At 42.1% G+C, this 23,237-nt stretch overlaps 1 protein-coding gene and 2 long non-coding RNA genes across 4 annotated transcripts in view; 1 reads left to right on the forward strand and 2 right to left on the reverse strand.

Annotated features, from left to right (window-relative positions):
- The window catches only part of LOC310675076, a 275,570-nt gene that overhangs the window by 869 nt on the left and 251,464 nt on the right, over positions 1–23,237 (reverse strand). The window lies entirely within an intron of this gene.
- On the forward strand, positions 39–16,685 carry ZC3H12D (zinc finger CCCH-type containing 12D). 2 transcript variants are annotated; one of them, XM_083435013.1, is made up of 6 exons: positions 39–1,431; positions 5,599–6,025; positions 8,417–8,556; positions 10,107–10,341; positions 10,767–10,873; positions 12,377–16,685. In XM_083435013.1, the coding sequence occupies exons 2-6, from the start codon at positions 5,724–5,726 to the stop codon at positions 13,405–13,407; spliced, it is 1,815 nt and encodes a 604-aa protein (XP_083291139.1). In that variant the 5' UTR covers positions 39–1,431; positions 5,599–5,723; the 3' UTR covers positions 13,408–16,685. The 2 variants fall into 2 exon arrangements, with proteins under 2 accessions (XP_083291139.1, XP_083291140.1); XM_083435014.1 differs by lacking the exon at positions 39–1,431 and adding an exon at positions 4,765–4,992.
- LOC310675049 lies at positions 1,876–17,600 on the reverse strand. The gene is made up of 4 exons (XR_014509888.1): positions 16,951–17,600; positions 8,787–8,983; positions 7,427–7,503; positions 1,876–2,003 (listed from the first exon to the last, which is right to left on the reverse strand). It is a non-coding gene; the product is annotated as an uncharacterized lncRNA (long non-coding RNA).

A 23,237-nucleotide genomic window follows, 5' to 3' on the forward strand; every position in this document is an offset into this window, starting at 1 on the left:
TAAGAACTTAATTCGTTCTGAAACTGTTATTAATGTGAAGCACCACTTTAGCTAATGGGGCCTCCCGCTGCCGCCGCGCCACTGCTGCACAATTTTTGTTCTCATTCTGAAGCAAAGTTCTTAACCCGAGGTACTATTTCTGGGAGCCTAACCTGAAGAGTCTGTAACCCGAGGTACCACTGTAATGTTAAAACACTTAAAACTGAAACAGATTCATCAGGGCAGTCTGGCAGCTAAAAGCCTTCACCTGCCAACTGCCTTCCTAAGCAGACTGATTTCCTGCCATGTCCTTAACTAGCAGCAGCAAAGGGAGCTGGTGGGTTTTCCTTCAGCAGGAGTTCCAAAAGGGGCTTAATGTGCTTCTCATGAGAAACCAAACCAGCTTAACGCTAGGCCATGACATTTGTAGGGGCTAGGTGTGCGTGAGTTAATTTTGCTTCCAAAGTACTGAAATATTCACAATTCCATCTCAAAATATCTTGTAAGGTTTCTCATTTTGCAGCACACTGAAGCCTGGTTTCTTCCACCATTTGATTGCTTCCAACATCTGGGATCCACAGGACTATGCAGTGAGCTTACACAGCTTCTGATATTGCTAGCTGTGTACTTCTGCTTTTCCTCTTGGAGAGTATAGAAAGTGGTCTGTGACCAGTTTTTGTTTTTTAAAGAGGTGCATACTCTTAAGGAGCATGGCTAAATCTGTAGTGGAGAAACCTCAATAGTAAGAGAAAAAAAGTGTTAGAAACAGAGATAGGAAAGCTGGGAGCTAAATGGCACCTTAAATCTAGGTTATTGACACAACAACAGAATGTCTAGGTGCGCTTTTTTATAACAAGAATACAAAACTGAAAATTAGTGAACTGCAGCTAAAATATTATGTTCATTTTTCACATAGTCGAGTCCTCCTGCCTACCCCCTTATATTCTTAAGAGGGTCTTGAATCTTCAGAAAGTAGCTGGAAGTGGGCGGAAAATCCCATGTTTACCATTTTTAATTGAATGCTTGAACACAATAAATGAAAAGTTCTGTGTGACACAAAATTCTGTATATGCTTACGCTAAGAAAGGTTGTTCCAATCAAAGATAAGTACAGATATGGTTTATAAAAGCACGTTATCACCAAATGGCTATGGCCTTTGTCCTGACACACCCCTCTCCTTGCCTCATTTTGCAAAAGCAAAGTCTAATGAGTTAAATTTTATGAGATGTCCAATTAAGGAAGTGAAAATGTTCCCATGAAATGAGTTGCAGTTTGCACATTGTACTTTCAGTTGGCACCAATAACAATGCGCCTTGAAAAACAGGCAACATTTCCTTGAGTGCATAGAATTGCAAATGCACTGTAGCCTGCTGAATGAGCTGCTGGATAACAGCGATGGCCCATCCAGCCTCACATTTCTCTGGTCACTGAGGGAAGACACTGCACTTCATTGTAAGTACCAACTATTTTTTTCAACGTGTTTAGCAAATGCACTTGGATGGGTTAGCGAAGCAAAGAAGAGCTTAGTGTGAACCAGGGTTTGGACCTTGCCCCACTTGTTGTAATGTTTGCCACGTATGTCTCCTGCCCTTCCAATATACCGTATTTTTCGCATCATAGGACGCACCGGACAATAGGACGCACCTTGTTTTAGAGGGGGGAGAACAAGAAAAAAAATTCTCACCCTCTCTGCCTAGCGCCCCTTCAGCAAAGCGGCAGGAGGCGCTGCGCAGAGAGGGGGAGAATTTTCCCCCTCTTGTTTTCCCGCTCTAAAACAAGGTGCCATTTAAGGTGCGTTCAGGAGGCTACCTTGGAAGCCTGGAGAGAAAGAGGGGTCGGTGCACTTCAGGTTCCTTTCGACCTGCTCTTTGGGGCTGGCGGGGGGAAGCCCACTGTTCCATCTTGAAGGATTCAAAACTGCATTCTCGTGTGCCATGTCCTTTGGATAACATTACTTCTGATCAGAAAGCTCTTGCTGAAACATATAGGAGGCAAAACCAAATTGTGGCTTTGCACACTTTCAACTGCAAGGGAAAACAGAAAGTGAGAGATACTCATATTTACTTTCCCTGCCTGTAACCTGTAGCATTGTGCCATAGGCAGCTACTGTTCATTAAAACTAGGTGCTAGATTAATAAAAGGGGGAGAGTTTCAGCTCAAGGTGTTATGTTGCTATTGTATTATGCAGCACTATCTACAGTAACTTGAATGCATGCACACACACACACACACACACCATGCCCTTTAACCAGGAACTTGCCTCATTTTCAACAGTAAGGAAGAAAACACTGATGGGAGCGCCAAGGATAGGAAATGGCCATAGAAAGTAACCATTTCTAAGTGGATAGCCATGTTAGGCTGTTGCGGATGAAAAAAAAAATAAAAATCAAGGGTGTAGCACCATAAAAGTTAACACTTTTATTATTATGGCATAACCCTTGATGGGCAAAAGTGTAAAAATCAACAGTAATTAGTAATTGTTTCAGTTAATCTGTCCACCCCCTCACTTCACCACCAGCTTGACTGATACGTTCTCAATATTAAACATTTATTCTTGCAGATTGATCTTCCTGATTCAAAGTAATTTTTAAGAGTTTACTTTTGAAGTTCCTCTCTTGAGTGATTGGACTGAGTGCTGTCTTAATCACAGCACACACAAACCTAAGCATGGCATTAGGTTTCCCACAGCTCTCCCTCTCCCACATCCCAAGGCTCCAGGTGGGGGGGAAAGAGGTTGACCAGCTTATCTGGCACACAGGTGAATCAATTAGATAGAGGCAGAGGCAGAACATATGCTCACGCTGCCCAGGGCAGGACGTGCTCCCAAGGGGGGCGGGGGGCGAAGGGTGCCCTCCCACACGCCACAGTTCAGGGTAGGAGAGTGGCAGGGAAGCTGTTGCTCACTCTCCTCCTCCTCTCTGCAGCTGGGTCAGACATGACCCAGCAACGGAGCTGCTGCAGCTGGGTGCGCCACGGCTGAAGAGGGCTGCTCTCTGCCGCTGGGTCAGAAGAGCTGATGCCGCTGGGCGCAAGGTGTGCTGCCCACTCACCTGCCATTTTGTCACTCCTCTCAGTCATGACACCCGAGGCAGGCCGCACTCACTGCAGCCCCCTTCCTAAGCCTCTAGATAATGGGAAAGGGAGTGTAAAATGTTGAGTGAACAATGCCTATTATGCCCCCAAGGCCAGTTGCACGCCCAGTGGAAGCATTTTTATCCGTTTTGGTTCATTATTTAAATGAGGCAGCTTTTTCTCCACGGGCTGGAGCAGAGCTGGATGGGTTCAGCTCCTCTGCAGTTAGTAATGTGTAGAGGTGCACACACCCGTTGCTATTAGGCACGTGTTAGAAGCCAGTATTAAGTTGAGCAGTCTGGTAGCTCTTCCTCCTGCTAGGCTCCGGTTTTGTGCTGGAAACACTACAGGCCAGAAGGAAACCACAGCGCACAGCTCGCGTGTGCAAGCCTCTTTGCAGAGAAGATAAGGAGATCACCCTTTCTGTGTCATTTTGAAGTTGCTTTGGCAACATCTGATGTACTGTTGCAGCTGCTGGTCTAAATCAGACGTCATCCTTTGTCAGAATTGTCAAAACAACAACAACAACAACCCTGTAACATTTGAGAGCATGTTGGGTGAAGATACAAGCAGGGCAATGACCCTGTGAATGGTGCTCTGAAAGCGATTGTATGTCAGTGCAGACATTAGCAGCAACGGCAACTGCCCAATGTAAATAGCAGCTTCAGGGGATTTATATGCATTGGGCAGCTGCCATTGCTGCTGGTTCAACCACCTGCTGGCTGGGGTTTTTTTAGACCCCCCACCAAACCCTAATGCCTCCCCTACTCAAGGTTGCTGTTTTAAAAAGAATAATCAGACTTGCAAGGTCAAAATACGCATTTGACATGTAGTTTGGCTCTCACCCTGTGAGGCTGCCATTTGATAAAGCCTTTGAATAAGTAGCTGCAATCGCTATTAGTGTTTAGTTATGCCAGCATTTCTCAAACTTGGGTCTGTTTTTTATCTACTCCCACCATGCCTAGCTAGCAGGACCAGTGGTCAGCATTGATGGGAACTGTAGTTCAAAAAAAAGCTGGAGAGAGACCAAAGTTTGGGAAACACTGAGTTATACAATACCTAGAGGTAGGTAGGTATTACATACTGTATTTTTCCATGTATAAGATACCCCCATGTATCTTATGTATGTATTTCTTAATTTTAGGGACTCCAAATTAAGAAAACACCCCTCAGCACTACCCGTGTATAAGACGAGCCCCAGTTTTCTTTTCTTTTGTTTATTAAATATTTCTGTTGCTGGTAGTGGTGAGACAAATCTCCAAGATGATGCTGAACAGACAGAATTGCAGTGACTTCCCCAGAGTGACTCTAGGGCACAATGGCACCACCGTAGTAGCCTGAATTCCATGATAATGCTGGACCCCATCATACAGGTGTTTCCCCCTCAGTCACAAAGCATTGCAGTTGATGAGATTAGGGGTGCATGGTGGCATCATTTGGAGGTAAATCCGCTGCCCCCCCCAAATGCCACAAGTAAAGTATCCTGTTTCATAACCTCATCCCTTCCAATTATGAACAGTGGTAGACATACAAATAAAAAAAAAACCCAGCACAGACCAGCCATCCTCAAAGAAACTGAACAACCACAACAAGCTGGGTAGAATTTGTTTTTGTTTTTCAATGCTTAAAAGATTTGTTAGTTGCTAAGCACTTGCAGCATTTGAAGCCACTTCACAAACTAAGAGATGATATCTGTATTTTACTAACCACACCGCAGAAGTGCAATCCCTCAGTTACGTTGTTTTGGGATGTTATAATCAGAGATAAGCCTGAGCTGCTTGTGCGTATGCACATATGTATAGGCTTGTGCATACGTCACTCTTGCACACCTATTTAGGAACATACCTGCTGTCCTGACGAATATTGGTTGTCCAGAGGGTATATTTAATAAGAGGAGATCATTTGTGCTCAGAATATCAGAAGAAAGGCTGGAGTCTTTTGGTAAGTCAAAGGCAGCTGATATGAACTGAGCTCTGTGCAGCAAGGGTTCTCAAATGTCCTCATGAGCTTTTCTTAACAGAAAACTAAACCTTATGGCCTCCCTTTTGGCTTTAGAAAGGCAACTTACTGTTCGTTCTTCTCAAGGTGCAAATTACTCCTCCCTAGTATTAGGAAAAAGGGGGCTGAAGTCTCTAAGAACAGAAATATTTTGGAACTCGGTATCATTTAATCCACATAAAATGTGCATAATTGCACCAGTCAGGAATATCTGTTAGCTCAACAGCAAGCTAGAAACAGGAGGGACACATAAAATAGAATATTTTATTTTTAAAAGTTTAATTGATATATTAATGTTACTTGCAAAATCCTGCCAACATGCTGATGTAACTACTTGTTTATTATAATTTATAAAAACACTGTCTTTTTAAGAAAGCATACATAAATAAATGGAGGGAATCAGACAAGCGTTCTCCAAGCCCATGACAGCTGCTTATTATCCATTAAATGATACATGGTTCATACTTTGAAGACTAGGAAGGTTGCTATCTTTAGTATTTAAACAGCAAATTACTAAATGAGTGTTTTCCTTTTGTTTCCTCTCTAAAGCTGAACTGGCTGCATTGGATCAATACCATTGACTGGAAGTCTGCCATCAAACAAGCACACACGAAACCGCAGGAGGGTCTCCATTTTTAAAGTGCCCCTGTGAGTTTCCTATCTTTGGAGAAGAAATGGAAGCGCAACAGAGCAAGCTGGAATTTTTCCACAAGTTGGGCTATGGAAAGGAGCAAGTCCGCCAAGTGCTGGAGAAACTAGGTCAAGATGCCTCAGAGAACGATTTGCTACAAGAGTTGGTTCAGGTGGGCAGCAGGCCTCAGGAGCCTGAGAACTGGATGCCAAGTTTTCACCCCACCCCTGCTGCCCATGGATCATGCAGGCCTTTGCCAATTTCCAGACAGTCTACCGAGGAAGGAAATGATCCCTCCAGTGTCTTGAGAGCTATTGTGATTGATGGCAGCAATGTTGCTATGAGGCAAGCATCTTTTTCATTTTATTATCTCGGCGACTTCTCTGTTTCTTAAGCTTGCCCTGTTGTGCAAGCCAAAGCTTGTCCGTAGATATAAGATGGGACACTTGAGGTATGGGAAATGCACTATGGGGTTCAGAGGAGCATCACCCCTATTTCCAAGTGAACCGAATAACTGATTTGCATCATGTTTGGAGCGATTAGAGTGTGGGGATCTGAAAGCTCTTCTCTTGGGGTGGTTGATTGATGATGGCACATTCATACAAGCATGTGCCATCAAGCAAGAGATAAGCATGCATGTGTGAACTATCCCATTTGCCTCATTTTCCCAAACTGGCATGCATCTCATCTCTCTCATCCCTTTAAAATAAGCCATGCAGAAGTTTGCACATGAGGAAGTTGCTGTGCCGCTGACTGCTTTGATGCAAAATTATGTTCTCCAGAAGGAGATAAGAGTTATTTGTTATGGTAACAGGCCTCTATACAAACGGCCGACTTCCTGATGATAAAGCCAGAGGTTGGTTGATGGTGACAGGGAATGGTTGCAAGAGCTTGCATTTAAGGGGAAATGTGAAGAGAGGGATAGATTGGCTGTGTCTGCCTATTAAGCACACATGCAACCAATCTCTTTAGCATGCTAGAATTCTGCTTCCCAAACAGGAACTCCCTAAGAGGTATATCTCTTCTACAGACTTAAATTACAGCATAATCCCAACCATGTCTACTCAGAAGTCCTTCTGAATTCAGTGCAGACTAGCAGGGTTAGGCTTGCAACCTTAGTTTAACAATGATGCAATTTCCCCAAGGATTCCTAGGAACTGCAGTTCTGCAAAGTGGACTGGGGATTCCTAACAAAGAAACCTCAACACCTGCTCCAAACTACAATCTCCATGATTCTTTTGAGAAAGCATGGCAGCACAATTGGCATATAATGGGTATTAATTTTATTTTTTTATGGCTAAGTATTCATTTACTCCTTAATTATGCAGATTTTGGCTGTGTCTGCACATCATAATAGACCATAAACCATGGTTTACTGTTCATGAGCCACTTTGCTCCTTCCTGTATTGCTGCATTCATGATACTATAGCACATGAACTGGGCCACTGTGTCTTCTGTTTCAGCTACCAACAACCTGCCCCTGTATTACTGCTGTTAGAGCCACAAACTCCACTACTGGCTTCCCACTATTAACACTTTCCATTTTGCCTAGTCCTTTTTTATAGCTTGTGATGGCTGTTAAATGATCAAATATCCAGGGACAGGAAGCCCTAAAGCAGTTGGTGCCCTCCAAATATTTTGGACTAGGTTGGATACTGTTGCCCTAAACTAAATTAAACCTCTTTGTTTTAATACTCAACAGGCTGCTAAAAGATTAAACAAATGCCAATAAAATCAATGACTCACCTCTTTTTATCCTGGTAAACAACTGCAAGGTTTCTTTCTCTTGTGGGTGGAGTTCAGTTTCAGATAAACTCATAGACCTGCGTATGAGAGTCAATGATTTTAGAATTGTTCATATAGGTAGGCAAGGGAAACAAACCTAGGACAACAATCCTGGGGGTGGGAACTCTATGATCATGCAGAATCTCTTTGATAGAGAGGTAATAAGGATGCTGGCTTAGATTAGCATTTACGTTTGGTGATCATAAAGTCCAGTGCACCTGGCCTGGGAGAGCATGGCCCTGACTGAATCCAGTCAAAAAAGCAACTGAATAGACTCTTGGGCTGTGGCATTGTTTAGGGTGTTTTCTTGGGATTTTTGTTGTTGTTGTTCTTGATGTTAATTTTTGGTTGTTGTTTTTTGTTTGTTTGTTTTAGATCTCATTATGATTTATGTGGGAAATTGCTCAATTTGGTTGTACACTTTTTGATGTGTTGTTTGTGACTTTTTGTTATGTTTCTAATTATGTAATTCTTGTCATGTTGTCAGCCACCTTGAGCATCATTTTAACTATGGAAAGGCATCATACAAATTAAATGATGATGATGGTAGAGGCTGAAGTAAAATTACTTTAGAAATTTCATTTATCCCTGTACTGTACTTGGTTCCATGCCTTGCCTATTTAATATTCTTGCCTATTTAATTTCCTCCATCTACATATATTTCTGAGCTGATTTGCCGTGATAAAGAATCTAGCTCTGACTCATCATTCCTCAAGGTGACTTCTGAACAGCAGGGGCATAGAAGGGAAGGAAACAGTCAACAATAATAGCTGCCTCTGCACTCACATTTTCATGAGACATACCTACAGAATATCAATGATACAAAATACTAGAACACATGTAAACTGAGCAGATATCATAGACAGAAACTGTCAAAAAGCAGCAAGACTTTCTGACCCTAAAACATACTTCCTTTCTCTCAGTCTCTCTGTCTTTTCTTTTCTTTTTCAGTCATGGAAATAAGGAAGTGTTTTCATGCTTGGGAATTCAGCTGGTGGTGGACTGGTTCAAACAGAGAGGTCATCAATATATCAAAGTCTTTGTCCCATCATGGAGAAAGGAACCAAGCCGCTTTGATAACCCCATTACAGGTAGGCATGCCTCCCGTACATATTTTAGATATAAAAGCTTGCAAAATATTAGGTCACCATTTTGGCTCCTAGTTCAGACACATCCCACAGGAGTTGGTGCAAACAGGTGTGCTTTGGAAAACTCTTCCAAGGCTGGTCTAGGAGAATAAGTTGTATCTAATCTGATACAATTGAATTATTTTCTGTTATAAACACAGACTTTGATGTATTTAAATATTTTTCTTTCAAACCTTTGCTGTATCGCTTAAAGAGTGCAAGAGAGCCAATCACTTTCATTCTGTCTCCCCAACAAACATGTCTCCTACAAATAGCCTGGCATCTTTTTCTGCCTTGTGTTTCTAACACTAATATTGAGATGTCCGAGACTCCAGGTCAATGGCTAGGGTTAGCAGCTCATGAATGAAAAGATCCCTTCTTCCCTCTGGCACTGGTAAAAAGAAAAAAAGAAAGAATATCACATTATGTATTTCCATAATTCACAAGGATGTTGCAGGTACTCAATAGCTAACACATTAACTAATAACATGAAAACATTAAAGGATGATTATGGAGGAAGTGATTTTTAGACTACAGAGTGGCAAGGGAACCAAGGGCCACATTTCCTCATGGACAACCTTCCAGGGGCCACATGCCAGTAGTGGGTTAGTCCAGAAGAAAAAGTTTCAGAGCAACTGATGTGACTCTTGCACAGCCCAAAGCCATATGTTTCTACAAACATACACAAAAACACTTAAGGAAGGTGAGGGTTATGGCTAGAGGAGAATTTAAAGAGCCAGAAAGAGAAGCCAGGAGGGTTGTATTTGATTCATGAGCTGAAGTTCCTCACCCATGTCAGTGGCATTTGTTTCAACCTATCTGTCTATGCTTATCCCTGTAGAAATAAATTCCAACTCATAGTGGAATGTTATGCTTCCCAAAGTTAAGGTCTACTCTACTATGTGAACAGCAAACTATTTTTCAGATTTATATGCATCATCCTCAACTGCATCACTGTAATTCACCTAGTTCTCTTCCCGTCTGTTCCATAAATTGATGACCTGCTTTATTGTCTTGGGACCACAAGCCAACTCACTCTAGTGAAAGGTGATAATATAGACCTGAATTGTGTTTATTAACTGGTAGATCAGATCACTGATAGTGCAGATTAGAGAGGAGCTCAGATATTAATCCACCATTTTACTCTGATGACATCACTCCTACCACAAGCCAACTTGAGCTCTTGATTGGTCCAGTTTATTAAGTGCTGAGCATGCAAAATCCACATTGTGGAGTTCTGGCCCTCTTTAAATTTAATCAAGTAATTTACAGACCAGTTCACATTCCAGTTACACTGAAATCAATGGAATTAAAATGGATTCAATCCAAATAATTAAATTTAATTTGAGCAGCTGATTGTGCTGTTAGTTACTAATATAGTGACTTGAATGGAGAAACCTTTAAGCACATTTTTGAGGATTCCCTGCATGATTTGTGGTGGTGTTCTTATTCCAAACTTCTGCTTGGGATCTTCTTTTTTTTTTGTTTAATTCTCTTCTCTTATTTTTACGTAGATCAGCATGTTCTTGAAAAACTTGCAAAGGAAGCAATTCTTGTGTACACACCATCCCGCAGAATGAAAGGCAAAAGGCTGGTATGCTATGATGATCGGTACATAGTTAAACTGGCGTATGAGCAAGATGGGATCATTGTTTCCAACGATAACTTTCGGGACCTGCAGAATGAAAATCCTGAGTGGAAATGGTTCATTGAACAGCGACTACTGATGTACTCCTTTGTCAATGACAAGTAAGAGACTGGCCTATTTGCAAATATTATTTCACCTTGGGTCACGTATCTGAGTGAAACTGAAGCTTAGCATGGTCAGCTGCAGTTCTCATTACATTAAGGGGGGAAAGTACTTAGCTTTTTGAAAAGGCACCCTTTAAGACATTTTCTTGGCATCTGTTAGTATACATATTTGTAACCTTGGCCATAACCAAAAAAGGAACTTACTTGCATATACCTATGTTGCCACAGATTGTTAATTCTGTCCATTTTTTATCTAGTTAATACAGCTAGATATAAGATGCTACCTATCTTCCCATCAGTGGAGGAACTGTGTACATGTTGCAGATTTTTTTTTTTGCTAAGAATCCCTTCAGTAAACTTCAAATACAATTCAGAAAATATGGTGATGTTTGCCCAATAAACTGTGATCATTTCCTTTTTAGATTTATGCCTCCTGATGATCCCTTAGGCCGGCACGGACCCTCTCTTGACAGCTTTCTCAGCAAAATGCCACAGATTCCCGAGCCAAAATGGCAGCTCTGTCCTTACGGTAGGTTTTGTTTAATGCCATTCACAGCTTTATCTGCCTCCCTGGTGGGATCCCCAGGGAGATTAACTTGAGGCTCTAGAGAAAGAACCAAGACATGAGTGTTATTCAGACATTCCAATCTCTCATACAACCAAGGAGAGCAGATGTATACATGCTTGCTCCACTCAAGTTGGAGAGAAATTCCGAAGTGGGGAAACTTCCCTATGCATGTAGACGCCACACATTATTTTTGCCTCCATTGCAGACATTTGCCTCCAATTTTTGGAGAATGGTGAAAAAAGCAGTGCTCATTCCAGCTCTCTCTCATGCAATTCTAATTCCTCTGGTGGGTGATTCATGCACCTGCTTTTCATGTTTTCAGTGTAAAATCCAAATGGGGAACATGTGCATCAACCTCATGCAGAAATGCTCAGGCTCCCTCAACTTCTGGAGCTCACAAATATTTCAACACAGGTGACAACAGAAGCACATAAAGCAGGTGTGCAAGCCACAACTTTTTGCCACTTTAAAAACAATTGCAAGTACTCCCCCATTTCATTGCGAAAGACAGCAGGTTGTATGTGATGTAATAGCTACTTTCCCCCACTCTGTATTTGTTTGTCTATTTAGAGTATTTTCACCCTTCTCTTCAGCCAAAAAAAAAAGACTCCTAGAGTGGGCTACAGAGGTCAATACTAAGACTGCAAGCCTGACAGTAACAATTACATAAAAGACAGGGCATAAAAAGAAATTTGTATTAAATTTGAATTAGTTTGGTGTTAATTTGTTAAAAAATTTGAAAATCAAAAATTAATTGGCAAAAAAGAAAGAAAATAAGAAGCAGAGAGGACAAAGGGGTAGAGGAAAATAACAAATTCAGACACTAGCTCTTAGTTCTAGATTTCAGCAGGTCATGGAGCTGGATCTAAGCACAGTGGAAGGTTCTGCGGCTTGCTCTCCCTCCAGTGGCTCCTGTGATTGTTGCTGGTAACTGAAGGGAAGGCTCTCAGCTGGAGGGGTGCTATCTCCTGTTTTATCTCCTGCTGGTGACCTTCTAGTGAATCTCACCATACAGATTGAACACAGGGGTTTATTATTGAGCAAAGCATTATGATACGCTTCTGCATGTCTTCCAAGTGAAACAATAGCCTGTGGTAAGATACCCACACTTCACATGTTGTACAGCAGTGTGAGAAATATACATGCCACATTCTCACTGCATTTGCAAAGCTATCCTCAAGTTAGGAGAAGCATGCTGTTCTGACAATGGCCACAAAGGGGCTGAATGGCCCTTCTGATACAAAGATGAAGTATCAGAATACTCTGGGCGTACTCAGGGCAGCCAATGACATGAGTTTCTGAAAAACATACCATTCTCTCTTAATATTAATTGTTCTATAAACTGATAAGCCCAAAAGCATCCAACAGGCTTTTATCTGCCGTGCAGGCATGCTTCCACGACCCTGTGTTGCATCCCACTGAACATGTATTTAGCAAATTATCTGCTCCTTTTTCCCCACACAGGCAAAAAATGCACATATGGCATCAAGTGCAAATATTACCACCCAGAAAGACTGACTTGGGACCATCGCTCTGTAGCTGATGAGCTCCGAGCTAAGACAAAGACCAACTCACTTGCTCAGAGGACAGAAGAAGAGAAGACAAGAGCAAACCCAGTAAAGAACAGAGATGGGAATACATCACATTTACTTGGTCCCTATGGTGGTAGTGTTATTGGCAGGAGAAGCTCAGCACACAGCTTGGCAACATTTCACAGTAATCCCCAACAGTGGGAAGGAGAAGACAACAGGGATGCAACAAGTGACTGGACAAACATACATCAAGACAACTGGCAGTCTGAATCTACTGAATTACAAGAAGATCAGGCAGGGGCCATGTCAAAGCAACTGACTGCATTGTCTCTCAGTGCCAGCAAATACTCTGGAAATACTCTTGCTGGACCTGGTAAATATGAAGACATAGTGGGTGACCCACGTAGGGATCATTATCTCAAATACAACCAGACTTCATCTCTGTCTCCTCACAGTCTGTGCTGGGATTGCCCTTGCTTACAAATATGTAATTTTCAAGGCTGTTACAGAATGCAAACAGCAGCAGTGTCAGTCCCGACCTCACAAACACCTTCTAGTTTGCTAAGGGATGGCTTGAAGGACCAACATGAAGGACAACATGGCTCTATGGTTTCTTTGGCTGAGTCATTTTCAGGCTGCAAGGATGGAGATATGAAATATCCTGGAAATCTGCAGACCAAATCTTACAACCCATTATTTTTTATGGATTCCAGCTCATTCAACACACTAGACCATTACACACATCCTTCTGGTACTGAGGCCCAGCAGAATTTGACTCTGCAGTCACTTCCTAGAGAGCAAGCAAATGTCCAGCAAGCACAGTACTTTGGCTTCCCATATAATGCAGCAGAGCAAACTGTGTCCTCCTCCTACACCAATATTGTAGATGAGACACACTTAATGCCATTTGTTCATTGGCATGGGACCCTACATAGCAGATCTCCTAACAGAAAACCATGGTAAGGAGAAAGAGAGGAGTTGGTAATGCCCTATTCAAAGACTCCAGTATTCACCTTGCTCAACCTCAACAAGTCTCTCAGTGGAAAGTAGTATTTATATGCTGGCCTTGAGATTTGTTTGTATTCTACATCCCCTACCTTCCGCATGATTTCTCTTCTGCCATCATTGCAAGCAACATCCTGACCTTCACTCCCTCTAGCCCGTTTTTGTTCTCCTTTCTCACATGCCACACTTCCCAAAAAGCTTTTCCTAGATCAGTGTTCTTCAACCATGGATCCCTAGACTACAACTCCCAACATCCTTGACCATTGGCAAAACTGGCTGGGGATGTTTTGAGTTGTACACCAATAACAGCCAGAGACATAAGGTTAAAGAACACTGTTCTAGATCACCACCACAACCTCCTCTGTTACAATCTGTTTAAATTCCAGTTAACCCCTTCTCCACAAACAAATCCATCTTTATCAAATCCATCTTTCAGCTTTTTCTTACCTGTGTCCGAGGTCTGTGTAGAGCTTATCCTTACCAAGGTTCTACTGATGTTACATTAGTGTGATAAAGATGTGGATGAAAAATATATACAGCTAAATATTTGAGGATGTGTTATTGGGCAATGCTGATAGGGGTGCAGGCCCATGCAGAGCAGGGGTGGGCAGCAGGGTACACTTGCCCCAGGCCTCGGGGGACCGTGCCACGGACTGGTTGCTTTTTTTGTTTGAGTGTGTAACTTTATTCTAACAAGACTTCTGTCCTGGGCCTCAGACAAGCTCTGCATGGGCCTGCAGGTGGGGGCCCTCTCTGGCATGTCCAAGTAATGTTTAGAAATGCACTTCAGTATGCTTTGCATAGAAAACACATGCTCAGCTGGGCAAACAAGGTCCTGTGTGGATGCTCAAGTGGCATCTGTGACAAGAAGCATCTTTTGGCAACTTTGACTGGTGCTCCAGTTGTGGCATTTTGACACAGTTTGTAACGTCCAGGTTAGATTATTATAATGTAGTATATATCAGACTGCTTCTGAAATTGTTTTTTGAAACTGCAGCTGGTCCAAAATATAGTAGCAGCTCTTTTGCTCCATTTAAAAATGCTTTTATATATTCTTCTTGCATTGTTTTAGCAGTTTATGTATATGCTGCCTTGAAGACCAATTGGTAGAGGGGTGGGCTAGAAATATTTTTAATTAAATAAACAAGCCAGCAACACACCCCTTGTGTATTTCATTTGACTCAGATACTCTGAGATATAGGGTGATAGATATATGTCAAAGTATTTCCATCTTTAAAAAAGCTTTTGAAATAGCTGGGGCTGTAGGGAGGAAAGCGATCCAGAATGAGACTGGACTACAGAGGAGAGGAGGGGAGATTAACTTTATCCCCTCACAGTGTGTCCTTACTAAAAACATAATAGCTTGGATTCAGCTAACACAACATTTTAACAGAAGCCAGCACAAGGGACACAGTCACAGGTCTCAGTCCTGCCCCTCCCCCCATGACTAATATTGCAAAAACTTTGGGGAGAGATAGAGATGCTATCACACTTCTTAACACTTATGTGTATTTTTGTGCTAAAAGTCCAGTCAGAGGTTAATTTCTAATTTACGGGGCGGGTGGGGGGGGACATAACCAGAATGATCAGTGTAGCAATATATACAGACCTGGTTCACACATCATGATAAGCCAAAACTAAACCATAGTTTATTAAGCAAATCATAAATCTCTGCTCATATGATCAAACAAACCTTGACTTGTTTTCCTTCCAGCTATTTTGTATTTTCCACCTGCTGTTGGATACAGAGATTTGGAAAAGAGATTTTACTCTCTCATAGCATAGTTAGCACAATGGAGATGGCTCCAAGTGCAATAAAACTGGGTTTGATTTACACCTGACTTCCTCCACCTTTAAACAAATGTTCCCCACAAAAATACTTAGGCTAGAATAAATCATACTCTTAGCTTTGTAAATAAGTGAATATTTTACTCACAGTTTCCAGAAGTTACAGCAAACAAGTCTCCATTTGCTGGCAGTAAAATAAAGATAAAGAAGGTTCCAAATGACTTAAAACATAAGGTACTTTGTTTCTGTACAAAAATGATTGTGCTATCTTTAAATTAGCAAATATATAGGCTGTAAGATTTCCTTTTAAGTAGCATTTGCTGTGTTGGGAGCCAAGCTGCACGGCTCTTTCTTTGCTTCTTCCAGGAAGAGGAGAAAGGGGGCAGGGTCAGAGGCTGCTGGAGCCTGCTAAGCCACACCCACTGGCAACCTGAGCTCAGGTTAACACTTTCATGCATACAAGGCTTGATAAAGACGACACTGCTGTTAACACAGCTAGTGGGAACTGCCAAACATGGGAAGAGGTTTCATTTTCAGCCGTCCTTAGTTAGCATCTCTAGCTTGGAGCCTGTTGGGGGGGGGGGGGAGAAGCCACATTTAAACCAGTTAAAGGATGCTAAGCCAAAATTAATGCCAGCAAGCCCACAACATATCACGATTTCTTTTAGTTAACAAACCAGTTAAGGCACTGAGGCTGGGCTCACACATAATACCCAAGTTGATTAATGAAGGGTTGTTTTAACCTTAGTTTACAGTTGCATGAAAAGCAGGATACGGTAAGGTCAGCTAGAGGAGCATCTTTCCAACCTGTAGGCTGGGATCCAAAAGTGGGTCACAACAGGGCTGGATTTATGTACTGCATAAGCTAAACAAGCTATTGCTTAGGGCCCCACTCTCTTGGGGGCCCCCCAAAAAAATTAAAGAAAAACTAAACTGGATGTACATTTCCAAAATATAAGATAAAAAACAAATAAAATAAAACCTACATACAGCAACAGTGTTTTGTGTTGTGTAGGCTCCTATGATGTAAGCAATGGGCCCCCAATCATTTTAAGTTAGAGCTTAATAATTCTTTCACTATTAATATACATCTTAATTGTATTTCAGTATTAATATACTTCTTAATTGTATTTCAGTTCAACAATTACTTTAATAAAATACATATTTTGTTAGGTGCAAATGGCTTTAGATACCTATTAGATCTATAAGTTACCACATAGCATTTAGCTTAAGGGAAATGCTGAAGTTGCCCTTTGGGGCGTCTCAGGGTCAATTTTTTATAGTAGCCCAAATTTCAGTTGTACGGGTGTATGTATATATTTCAATTTTAACTCATGAGCTATTGCTGCAATCTGCTCTGATTGTATATTTTAGCTTTATGAACGCTGTTTTTATTGTGTTCTGTTATGTGAGCTGGTTTTTGACCATAATAAATTATCTATCTACCATACAGTGGTACCTCAGGTTAAGTACTTAATTCGTTCCCGAGGTCCGTACTTAACCTGAAACTGTTGTTAACCCGAAGCACCACTTTAGCTAATGGGGCCTCCTGTTGCTGCCGCACCACCGGAGCACGATTTAATCTGAAGCATTAACCTGTAACCTGAAGCGTATGTAACCCGAGGTACCACTGTATAGCATATATTAAACACAAAAAACAGCGACAATTTGTTGTTGACAAAGGACAGCTGGACATATAAAGGGCCTCATTACCTTCAATAGCTTAGGGCCTCATCAAACCTAAATCTGGCCCTGGGTCACAGGCACTGGTACAACACTGCTACTGCCTGCCAGACGCTTGCTTCAAAAGGGGAAGTTTGGGAAGCGAAGGAGCGGCGCATCTACATCCCCGCAACCCAGGCTGCTCCTACCTGCGGGAGAGCAGCAGCGAGCCCTCGCCCCTCTCGGCAGGGGCTGCAGATGCCTCTTGTTCTCATCCAGCGTGTTTCAGACAGGTATGTACTATATTAACCTGACTATAGGCCCCACTTCCACAAAATATTCGCATTAATATAGTAGGTAAAGGGCGCGCGCGCGGGGAGGGGGGGGGTTGCTTCGAAAGGAGAAGGGTGGCGACTGGAGAAGGACGCTTGTTATTCTTCGCTGCTCCTCTTAGGCTTAGGGTTTCGGTTTTTCTCTTGTCCGGGAGCGAGCAGAGGAGGCGCCCTGACAGGGAGGGCAGGCAAGGCCAGGCCTCCACTTTTGTGCTTCAGCCAAGAGGAGAAACAAGCATGCGAACTCAGCGGGAAGAGCCCTCTTCTCCCCCCCTCCCCATTTCCTGCCCATTTCCACAGCTTTGCTAAAAGCCTTTCAGCAGCAGCAGCAGCCTGTCTTTCCCGCCTTCCCGCCCTTTTCCCTTGTGTTCGGTCTACTCACGGAGGCATGCTGCATTTCTGCGCCTGCGCGCGGGTCTGGAAGTTCTCGGGGCGCCAGCCCCTTGCGAGCTTTCCTGCCGCTCTCTTGCGGGCCGATGTAGCTTAGCGGCTCCCATTTTGGCGCTCAGTTACTAAATTAATCTTGACTACACCCGTAATTGCTTCTTTCCCTCCGCCAGTCCTTATTCAGTTGATTGCCAGCTCAACTAATTGCTCTTCGCTTATTGCAGTCAAGCTGTTAAGTTTGTCTCGCTCTTCCCAACTAGGGTTGCCACCTGTCCTGTATAATACAGGATCGTCCCATATTTCAATGTAAAATGTTGCGTCCTGTATTGTTGGGAACTACTGAACTATAGAATTTTTTATTCCCATTTCTCATAGGATTCTAATATATTTCTAGCATTTCTAGTTCATTATTGTTTGCATTTGATTCAGCGTTAGACTATTGATATCCATAAACCATAATCCAGTAACATTTCATGAGCAGAATTCCAAGTATACAGTTCTCATTGATTTTAACAGGACAGGATCACTGGCAATTTAAAAAATGTTCTAATAAATAAGCAACCCTTTGCATATATTTGTAAGAATGTTACTGCAAAGGTGCCACTGGCTTTTCATGTATTTGCTAACATCTGGGAACTTGTTTGACCAAAGATGGTCAATTAAACTGTTCAAAAAGGGTTCTGGCCAATTTTATTTCATTTATTTTAGAGGGTTATATGTCACATCTTTATCAAAATGATGCCAGGGTGATTTACAATGATTAAAATAAAATTAATAGGAAAATAAATTTAAACATAAATTATTAATCTCTTATGGTTCTTCACCCCCCCTCCCCCCGTAGAGTCATGGTTCTAGAAATGAAATCTCTTCATTGATGGGACTTTTCTTGACTTAAAAACAAATAAATAAGCATTGGCATTGTGTTATGAAGTGCTTAGGAAACAGAACTCAAAAGAGGCAGTCAAAAATTATCACAAAACCAATATCTGGAATTCAAACATAACACTCCTAATGCTTTGCTGGTTAAGGTTAACATATTGTGAACCCCCTAGAGAACAGACAGTTGAATAGGTGATATAAAAGTATGAACAAAAAAACCCAAACAGTTTTCAGTTTCGAAGTATTTAATCTTTATTTGAACAGTACTTGTAGGCAGTACCTTGCAGCATGTTGCATTTGAATTTGGCTTCCCGTCCATATTCTCATTCAACTAGCCAGGTGTTAATACTTTTTTTGAAGTGCAGTGAGAGAGGAATCACGGCACTTCAACATTTGACATTTCAAAATTTTCAGAGTAATTGAAAAAAGGTGGAGCATTTGTCTTATGTAGAGAAACTAGACTAAAGGAAAAACAACTGAAGGCGATTTCCCCCTCAAACTGAGGACTGAGATCATTCAATGCTTCAGAAAGAGTGATGATGGCTCTGCTACTGTATGGAAACTCAATACAAATGGAAGACTGTGATCCATAATTTACTACCACACACGCAGCGGTGGAGAAATTACAGTGGGGAAGAGAACTTGGAAGATATGGTTCAACATTGCCAAAATACACAGAACTATTGGCACCAGAAACAACATCAGATGAGAAGTGTGTGCTTCCCACAGGAGGTCATCTAAGGATGAGATAATACAATTTTAGAAGCTACAGAAACGAGTAAAAATATTATTCCAGTAAAGCAAACACAGTCTTGATAAGAACTTGGAACCACAAAACCCCTAATTCACTATGCAATTATAATTGTACATTATGTGACATGCAGAACTCCTTTTCTAACCAATGGGATGAATTCCATGTTAAAGTTACAAATTTAAAAGCTGTACAAGAAGAAGGAATGAAAATCAGCAACAGAGAACAGATGATTTATAGCTGGCAAATCTGACCCTGTCTGATCCGGCCTCTGCCATCCTGGTGCCCTCCAGATGTTTTGTTTACAAACCCCATCATCCCCAGTTAGGTGGTAGTACAAAACATCTGGAGAGCATCAGGTTGGAGAAGACTGGTCTAATACATAAGTGATCAGAGGACTTGATGACTGTAGAATCCACTGCAGACTACAATACAGTGTTTGTGACTTGCCTGCTTCTTGTCTATTTGCCCCAACCTCCTTAGACCTCCATCCAGGTTGCTATAAAAATGTACACCTGCTCAAGGCCCAGGACTTTGCTTTTCTACAGGTATGAACATCCAATAACTGGTGAGATGCAAACTGTTTTTGGAATGCACTGAGGATGAAAAGAAACCAACAGCCTCTTTCTGCCATCAAATGATGTGTCACAGGTGACAAGGGTATTGAGATGAAAGTCACATCCAGTTCACAATTGTAGGACAAGATTACAAGTTTGTAGATAAGGAGTACTAGTGGAGTTGTCTTACAGAATCTCTGTGTTTATGCCCTTCCTACTTTGTGCATATAGGACCAAAAGTATGTTGGAAGCCTACTTTGTGCGAGTAGCATACAGCAATATGTGATTTAGTTAGTATAAAATTTAAAGTGGAGTACACACATAAAACCATGTGGTGTCACCCTAGTTTACAATATAGAAGCCAGAAGCTGCAAGGCAGGAGGTATCTAGTAGTGCCAAAGGCAGGATCTAATATTTGGCCTGCGTGTATTTTAACTTTTTGTTTTTGTGGGGGTGAAGGCATCAAACTTAATACATTTGATAAAAAAAAAACCCCACTATTGCTAAAAGCTGTTGAGGCTGTAGCAATTCACCATGAATACATATATTTTAGCAGTAGTCACACTTAAAGCCTGCCTTTCAAGGTGGTATTTAAGACCGTTTACAACATTTAAAAACAAAAAATACAAAATAATAAAAGCAAGCTGCTTAAAAACAATTCTTAAAATACATCAAAACACATTTTGAAGCATCATTGAAATACAGTTTGCCCTGACAGCAGCCAATGTCTGCAACTTACGTAGTTTCCAAAGGCTTGTCTGAATAGCTATAAAGACAGTAGTTCTGGACTACCAGTTACATAACTGAGCAAAACAGATGCTTAAAAACACAGTATCACCTGCAAAGTGGGAAGCCCTGCTCACACAACTATGCCAGGACAGTGCTGTAGCTCAGTGGTAATCTGCTTTGCATTTAGAAAGCCCTTGGTTCCACCTTCAGCATCTCCCAGCAAGGCTGGGAATGGTCCCCCATCTTACACCTGAAGAGCTACCACCAGTAAGCAAAGACAATACTGAGCTAGATGGACCAATGGTCTGTGTCAGTGTAAGGCAGAAATCTGTGTGACTTTAATATGTAGCAGTTCTCAGATAGATCATCTCTACGCTAGGAGATACTCCATTGTGTGCAAGCTAAGCATTAATGAGTTTAGATGAAAGTATTTTTAAAGAGAACATGGTTGCTGTGGCCCTTGCATGCTAAATTAGTGCTGGAGGGTAACGTGCGATGGAAGGGATTTTCTGTCACAGGTGCAGATCAGTCATCTGAAATGGCTCTGGATCTAGACATATTCCTGGAAGTACACGTCATAGAGCAGGTAGCTTATATGGTGTGTTTTCTTATCTTCATTCTTGTAGGACCCTCTGATCCCATTATTGCAGCATCAAAAGTTGTCTTCACAGCAATCTGCTTGCCCCATCCCACCTCTTCCCAGTTTGCAGCAAAGTAACCACAGATCCTAGGGCTTGCCAATCAGAAGGTTGGCAGTTCGAATCCCTGCGATGGGGTGAGCTCCCATTGCTTGGTCCCAGCTCCTGTCAACCTAGCAGTTTGAAAACACATCAAAGTGCAAGTGGATAAATAGGTACCGCTCCGGCGGGAAGTTAAACAGCGTTTTCATGCACTGCTCTTGCTCACCAGAAGTGGTTTAGTCATGCTGGCCACATGACCCGGAAGCTGTCTGTGGACAAACGCTGGCTCCCTTGGCCTATAGAGTGAGATGAGCGTGCAACCCCAGAGTCGTCCGTGACTGGACCTAACAGTAAGGGGTACCTTTACCTTTACCTATTAGTGAATAGCCACTATATTTATCCATCTGTTATTATGCCATCCTTCAATTATATTCCTAGAATGGCTTACAAAAATATATATAAATTAACATGTACATCTAATAAACCAAGAGGCCACAAAATCATAAAAGCCACACAGAACATTCAGCAGGGTTAAAAAACAACAATGTTGGGATGGTGCCAAAAAGATGATAAGATTTGAGGCCAATCTTTCTGGAGAGAGCATCCCACAGTGTGCACTGGGACTCCTGTTCTGTTTTGCTTCCTCTAGCGCTGCAGTGACTCCAGTGCAGTGCTGTGGCACCTTCCCATTAATTTAAGCGGGGTGAACAGGTTAAGAAAAAGGCTGGCAAAACTACGTTCACTGTCAAGTAGCATGTGAAACAGCCCTTGGTTTGTATCTGCACCGGAACAGAAGAGAAGTTTCTGACAGAAGCTCATCTTGGGAGAAAGTGGCTTGTTCAGTTTCGGAGATGGCCCAAGACATTTTGTTGGCTGATGATGGTGTCCCCACCTCATTCCACATATAAGAGGGGACCAGACAGGCAGCTGATTTTTACTTCAATTCTTGAAATGCCAGTGTCCTTACACCACACGTAAAGTAGCGGCTGCATGACAGGCTACTTGGTACATTTACCTTACCGATGCTCCCCATTCAGCAGAAACTGCCTAACTGTAGGATCTGATTCACTTTATTGAATACAGATAAACCAATCACGTGAGATTATGAAAATAAATGGACAAAAAGCACAGCCAGCCACCTCAAGCTAGACCCATCGCCTGGTTTACTGTTGTATAGAATTGGTGATCCTGATCTTAAGCCACACCAATCTTGGAACTGTGACTGCAGGTTGTAGTTTTCATAGGGTGGAGTGGGAAGTAGCATGGAGCAAAGGCATTCCCAGGTTCTGACAGCCAGAAACTTGAATGTGTCCCGTCCCCCCACCCCCCCGCTTTCCCAGCCACTCAGCTGGCTGATCTGGCAGCAAGGGAATGCAAGACCAGGTTTTCTTTGGCGGTCCTACCTCAGTCAGAAACAGATGGTGCCAACATGGAGGGGTGAGGAGGCCAGAGTTAGTGTTGACACTCCACAGCCAGATATATCAGCCTGGCACCTGGAAGAAACACCTCCCTCCCTCTTCTTGCACAGGCATTCCCAAAGCCTGAAAATCTTTGAAAACACATTTCAAATGCTACATAAAACAATGTATATACCCTTTGAAGACAATGGCTACACTCATGTGCCTACTTAAAGGGAAGCAGGGGTTCAGCAGGGCTTACCTTTCAGAGTAAAGAAACAAAGGACTAGGCTATAAGAAGCCTAAGGCCAAATTAACTATTTGCCAAGTGCAACAATTTGACAAACTTCAATGTGTAAGCTAATTTTAAAAAATAAACAAAAAAGCCATTCTACAAATAAATTGTGCGTTTCAAACATTAGTATGAATAGCAAACTAAATAAAGTTTAAACTAAACTTTAATAAACTGAATTCAGGAAGTGATACCCATTTGGGACTTCTGCTTGCCTCATGGGACTTCCCCATCTCCCCTTTGCACCCCCTCAGAGGGTTGGGGAAAAGATCTGGGAGGTAGAGGGATGAGGGAGGTTGCAGGGGATAAAAGCGTATGTTGGTACTTACTGTGA

Source organism: Podarcis tiliguerta, assembly GCF_965153285.1.
Source record: "Podarcis tiliguerta genome assembly, chromosome: 3".
Taxonomy (NCBI): Eukaryota; Metazoa; Chordata; class Lepidosauria; order Squamata; family Lacertidae; genus Podarcis; species Podarcis tiliguerta.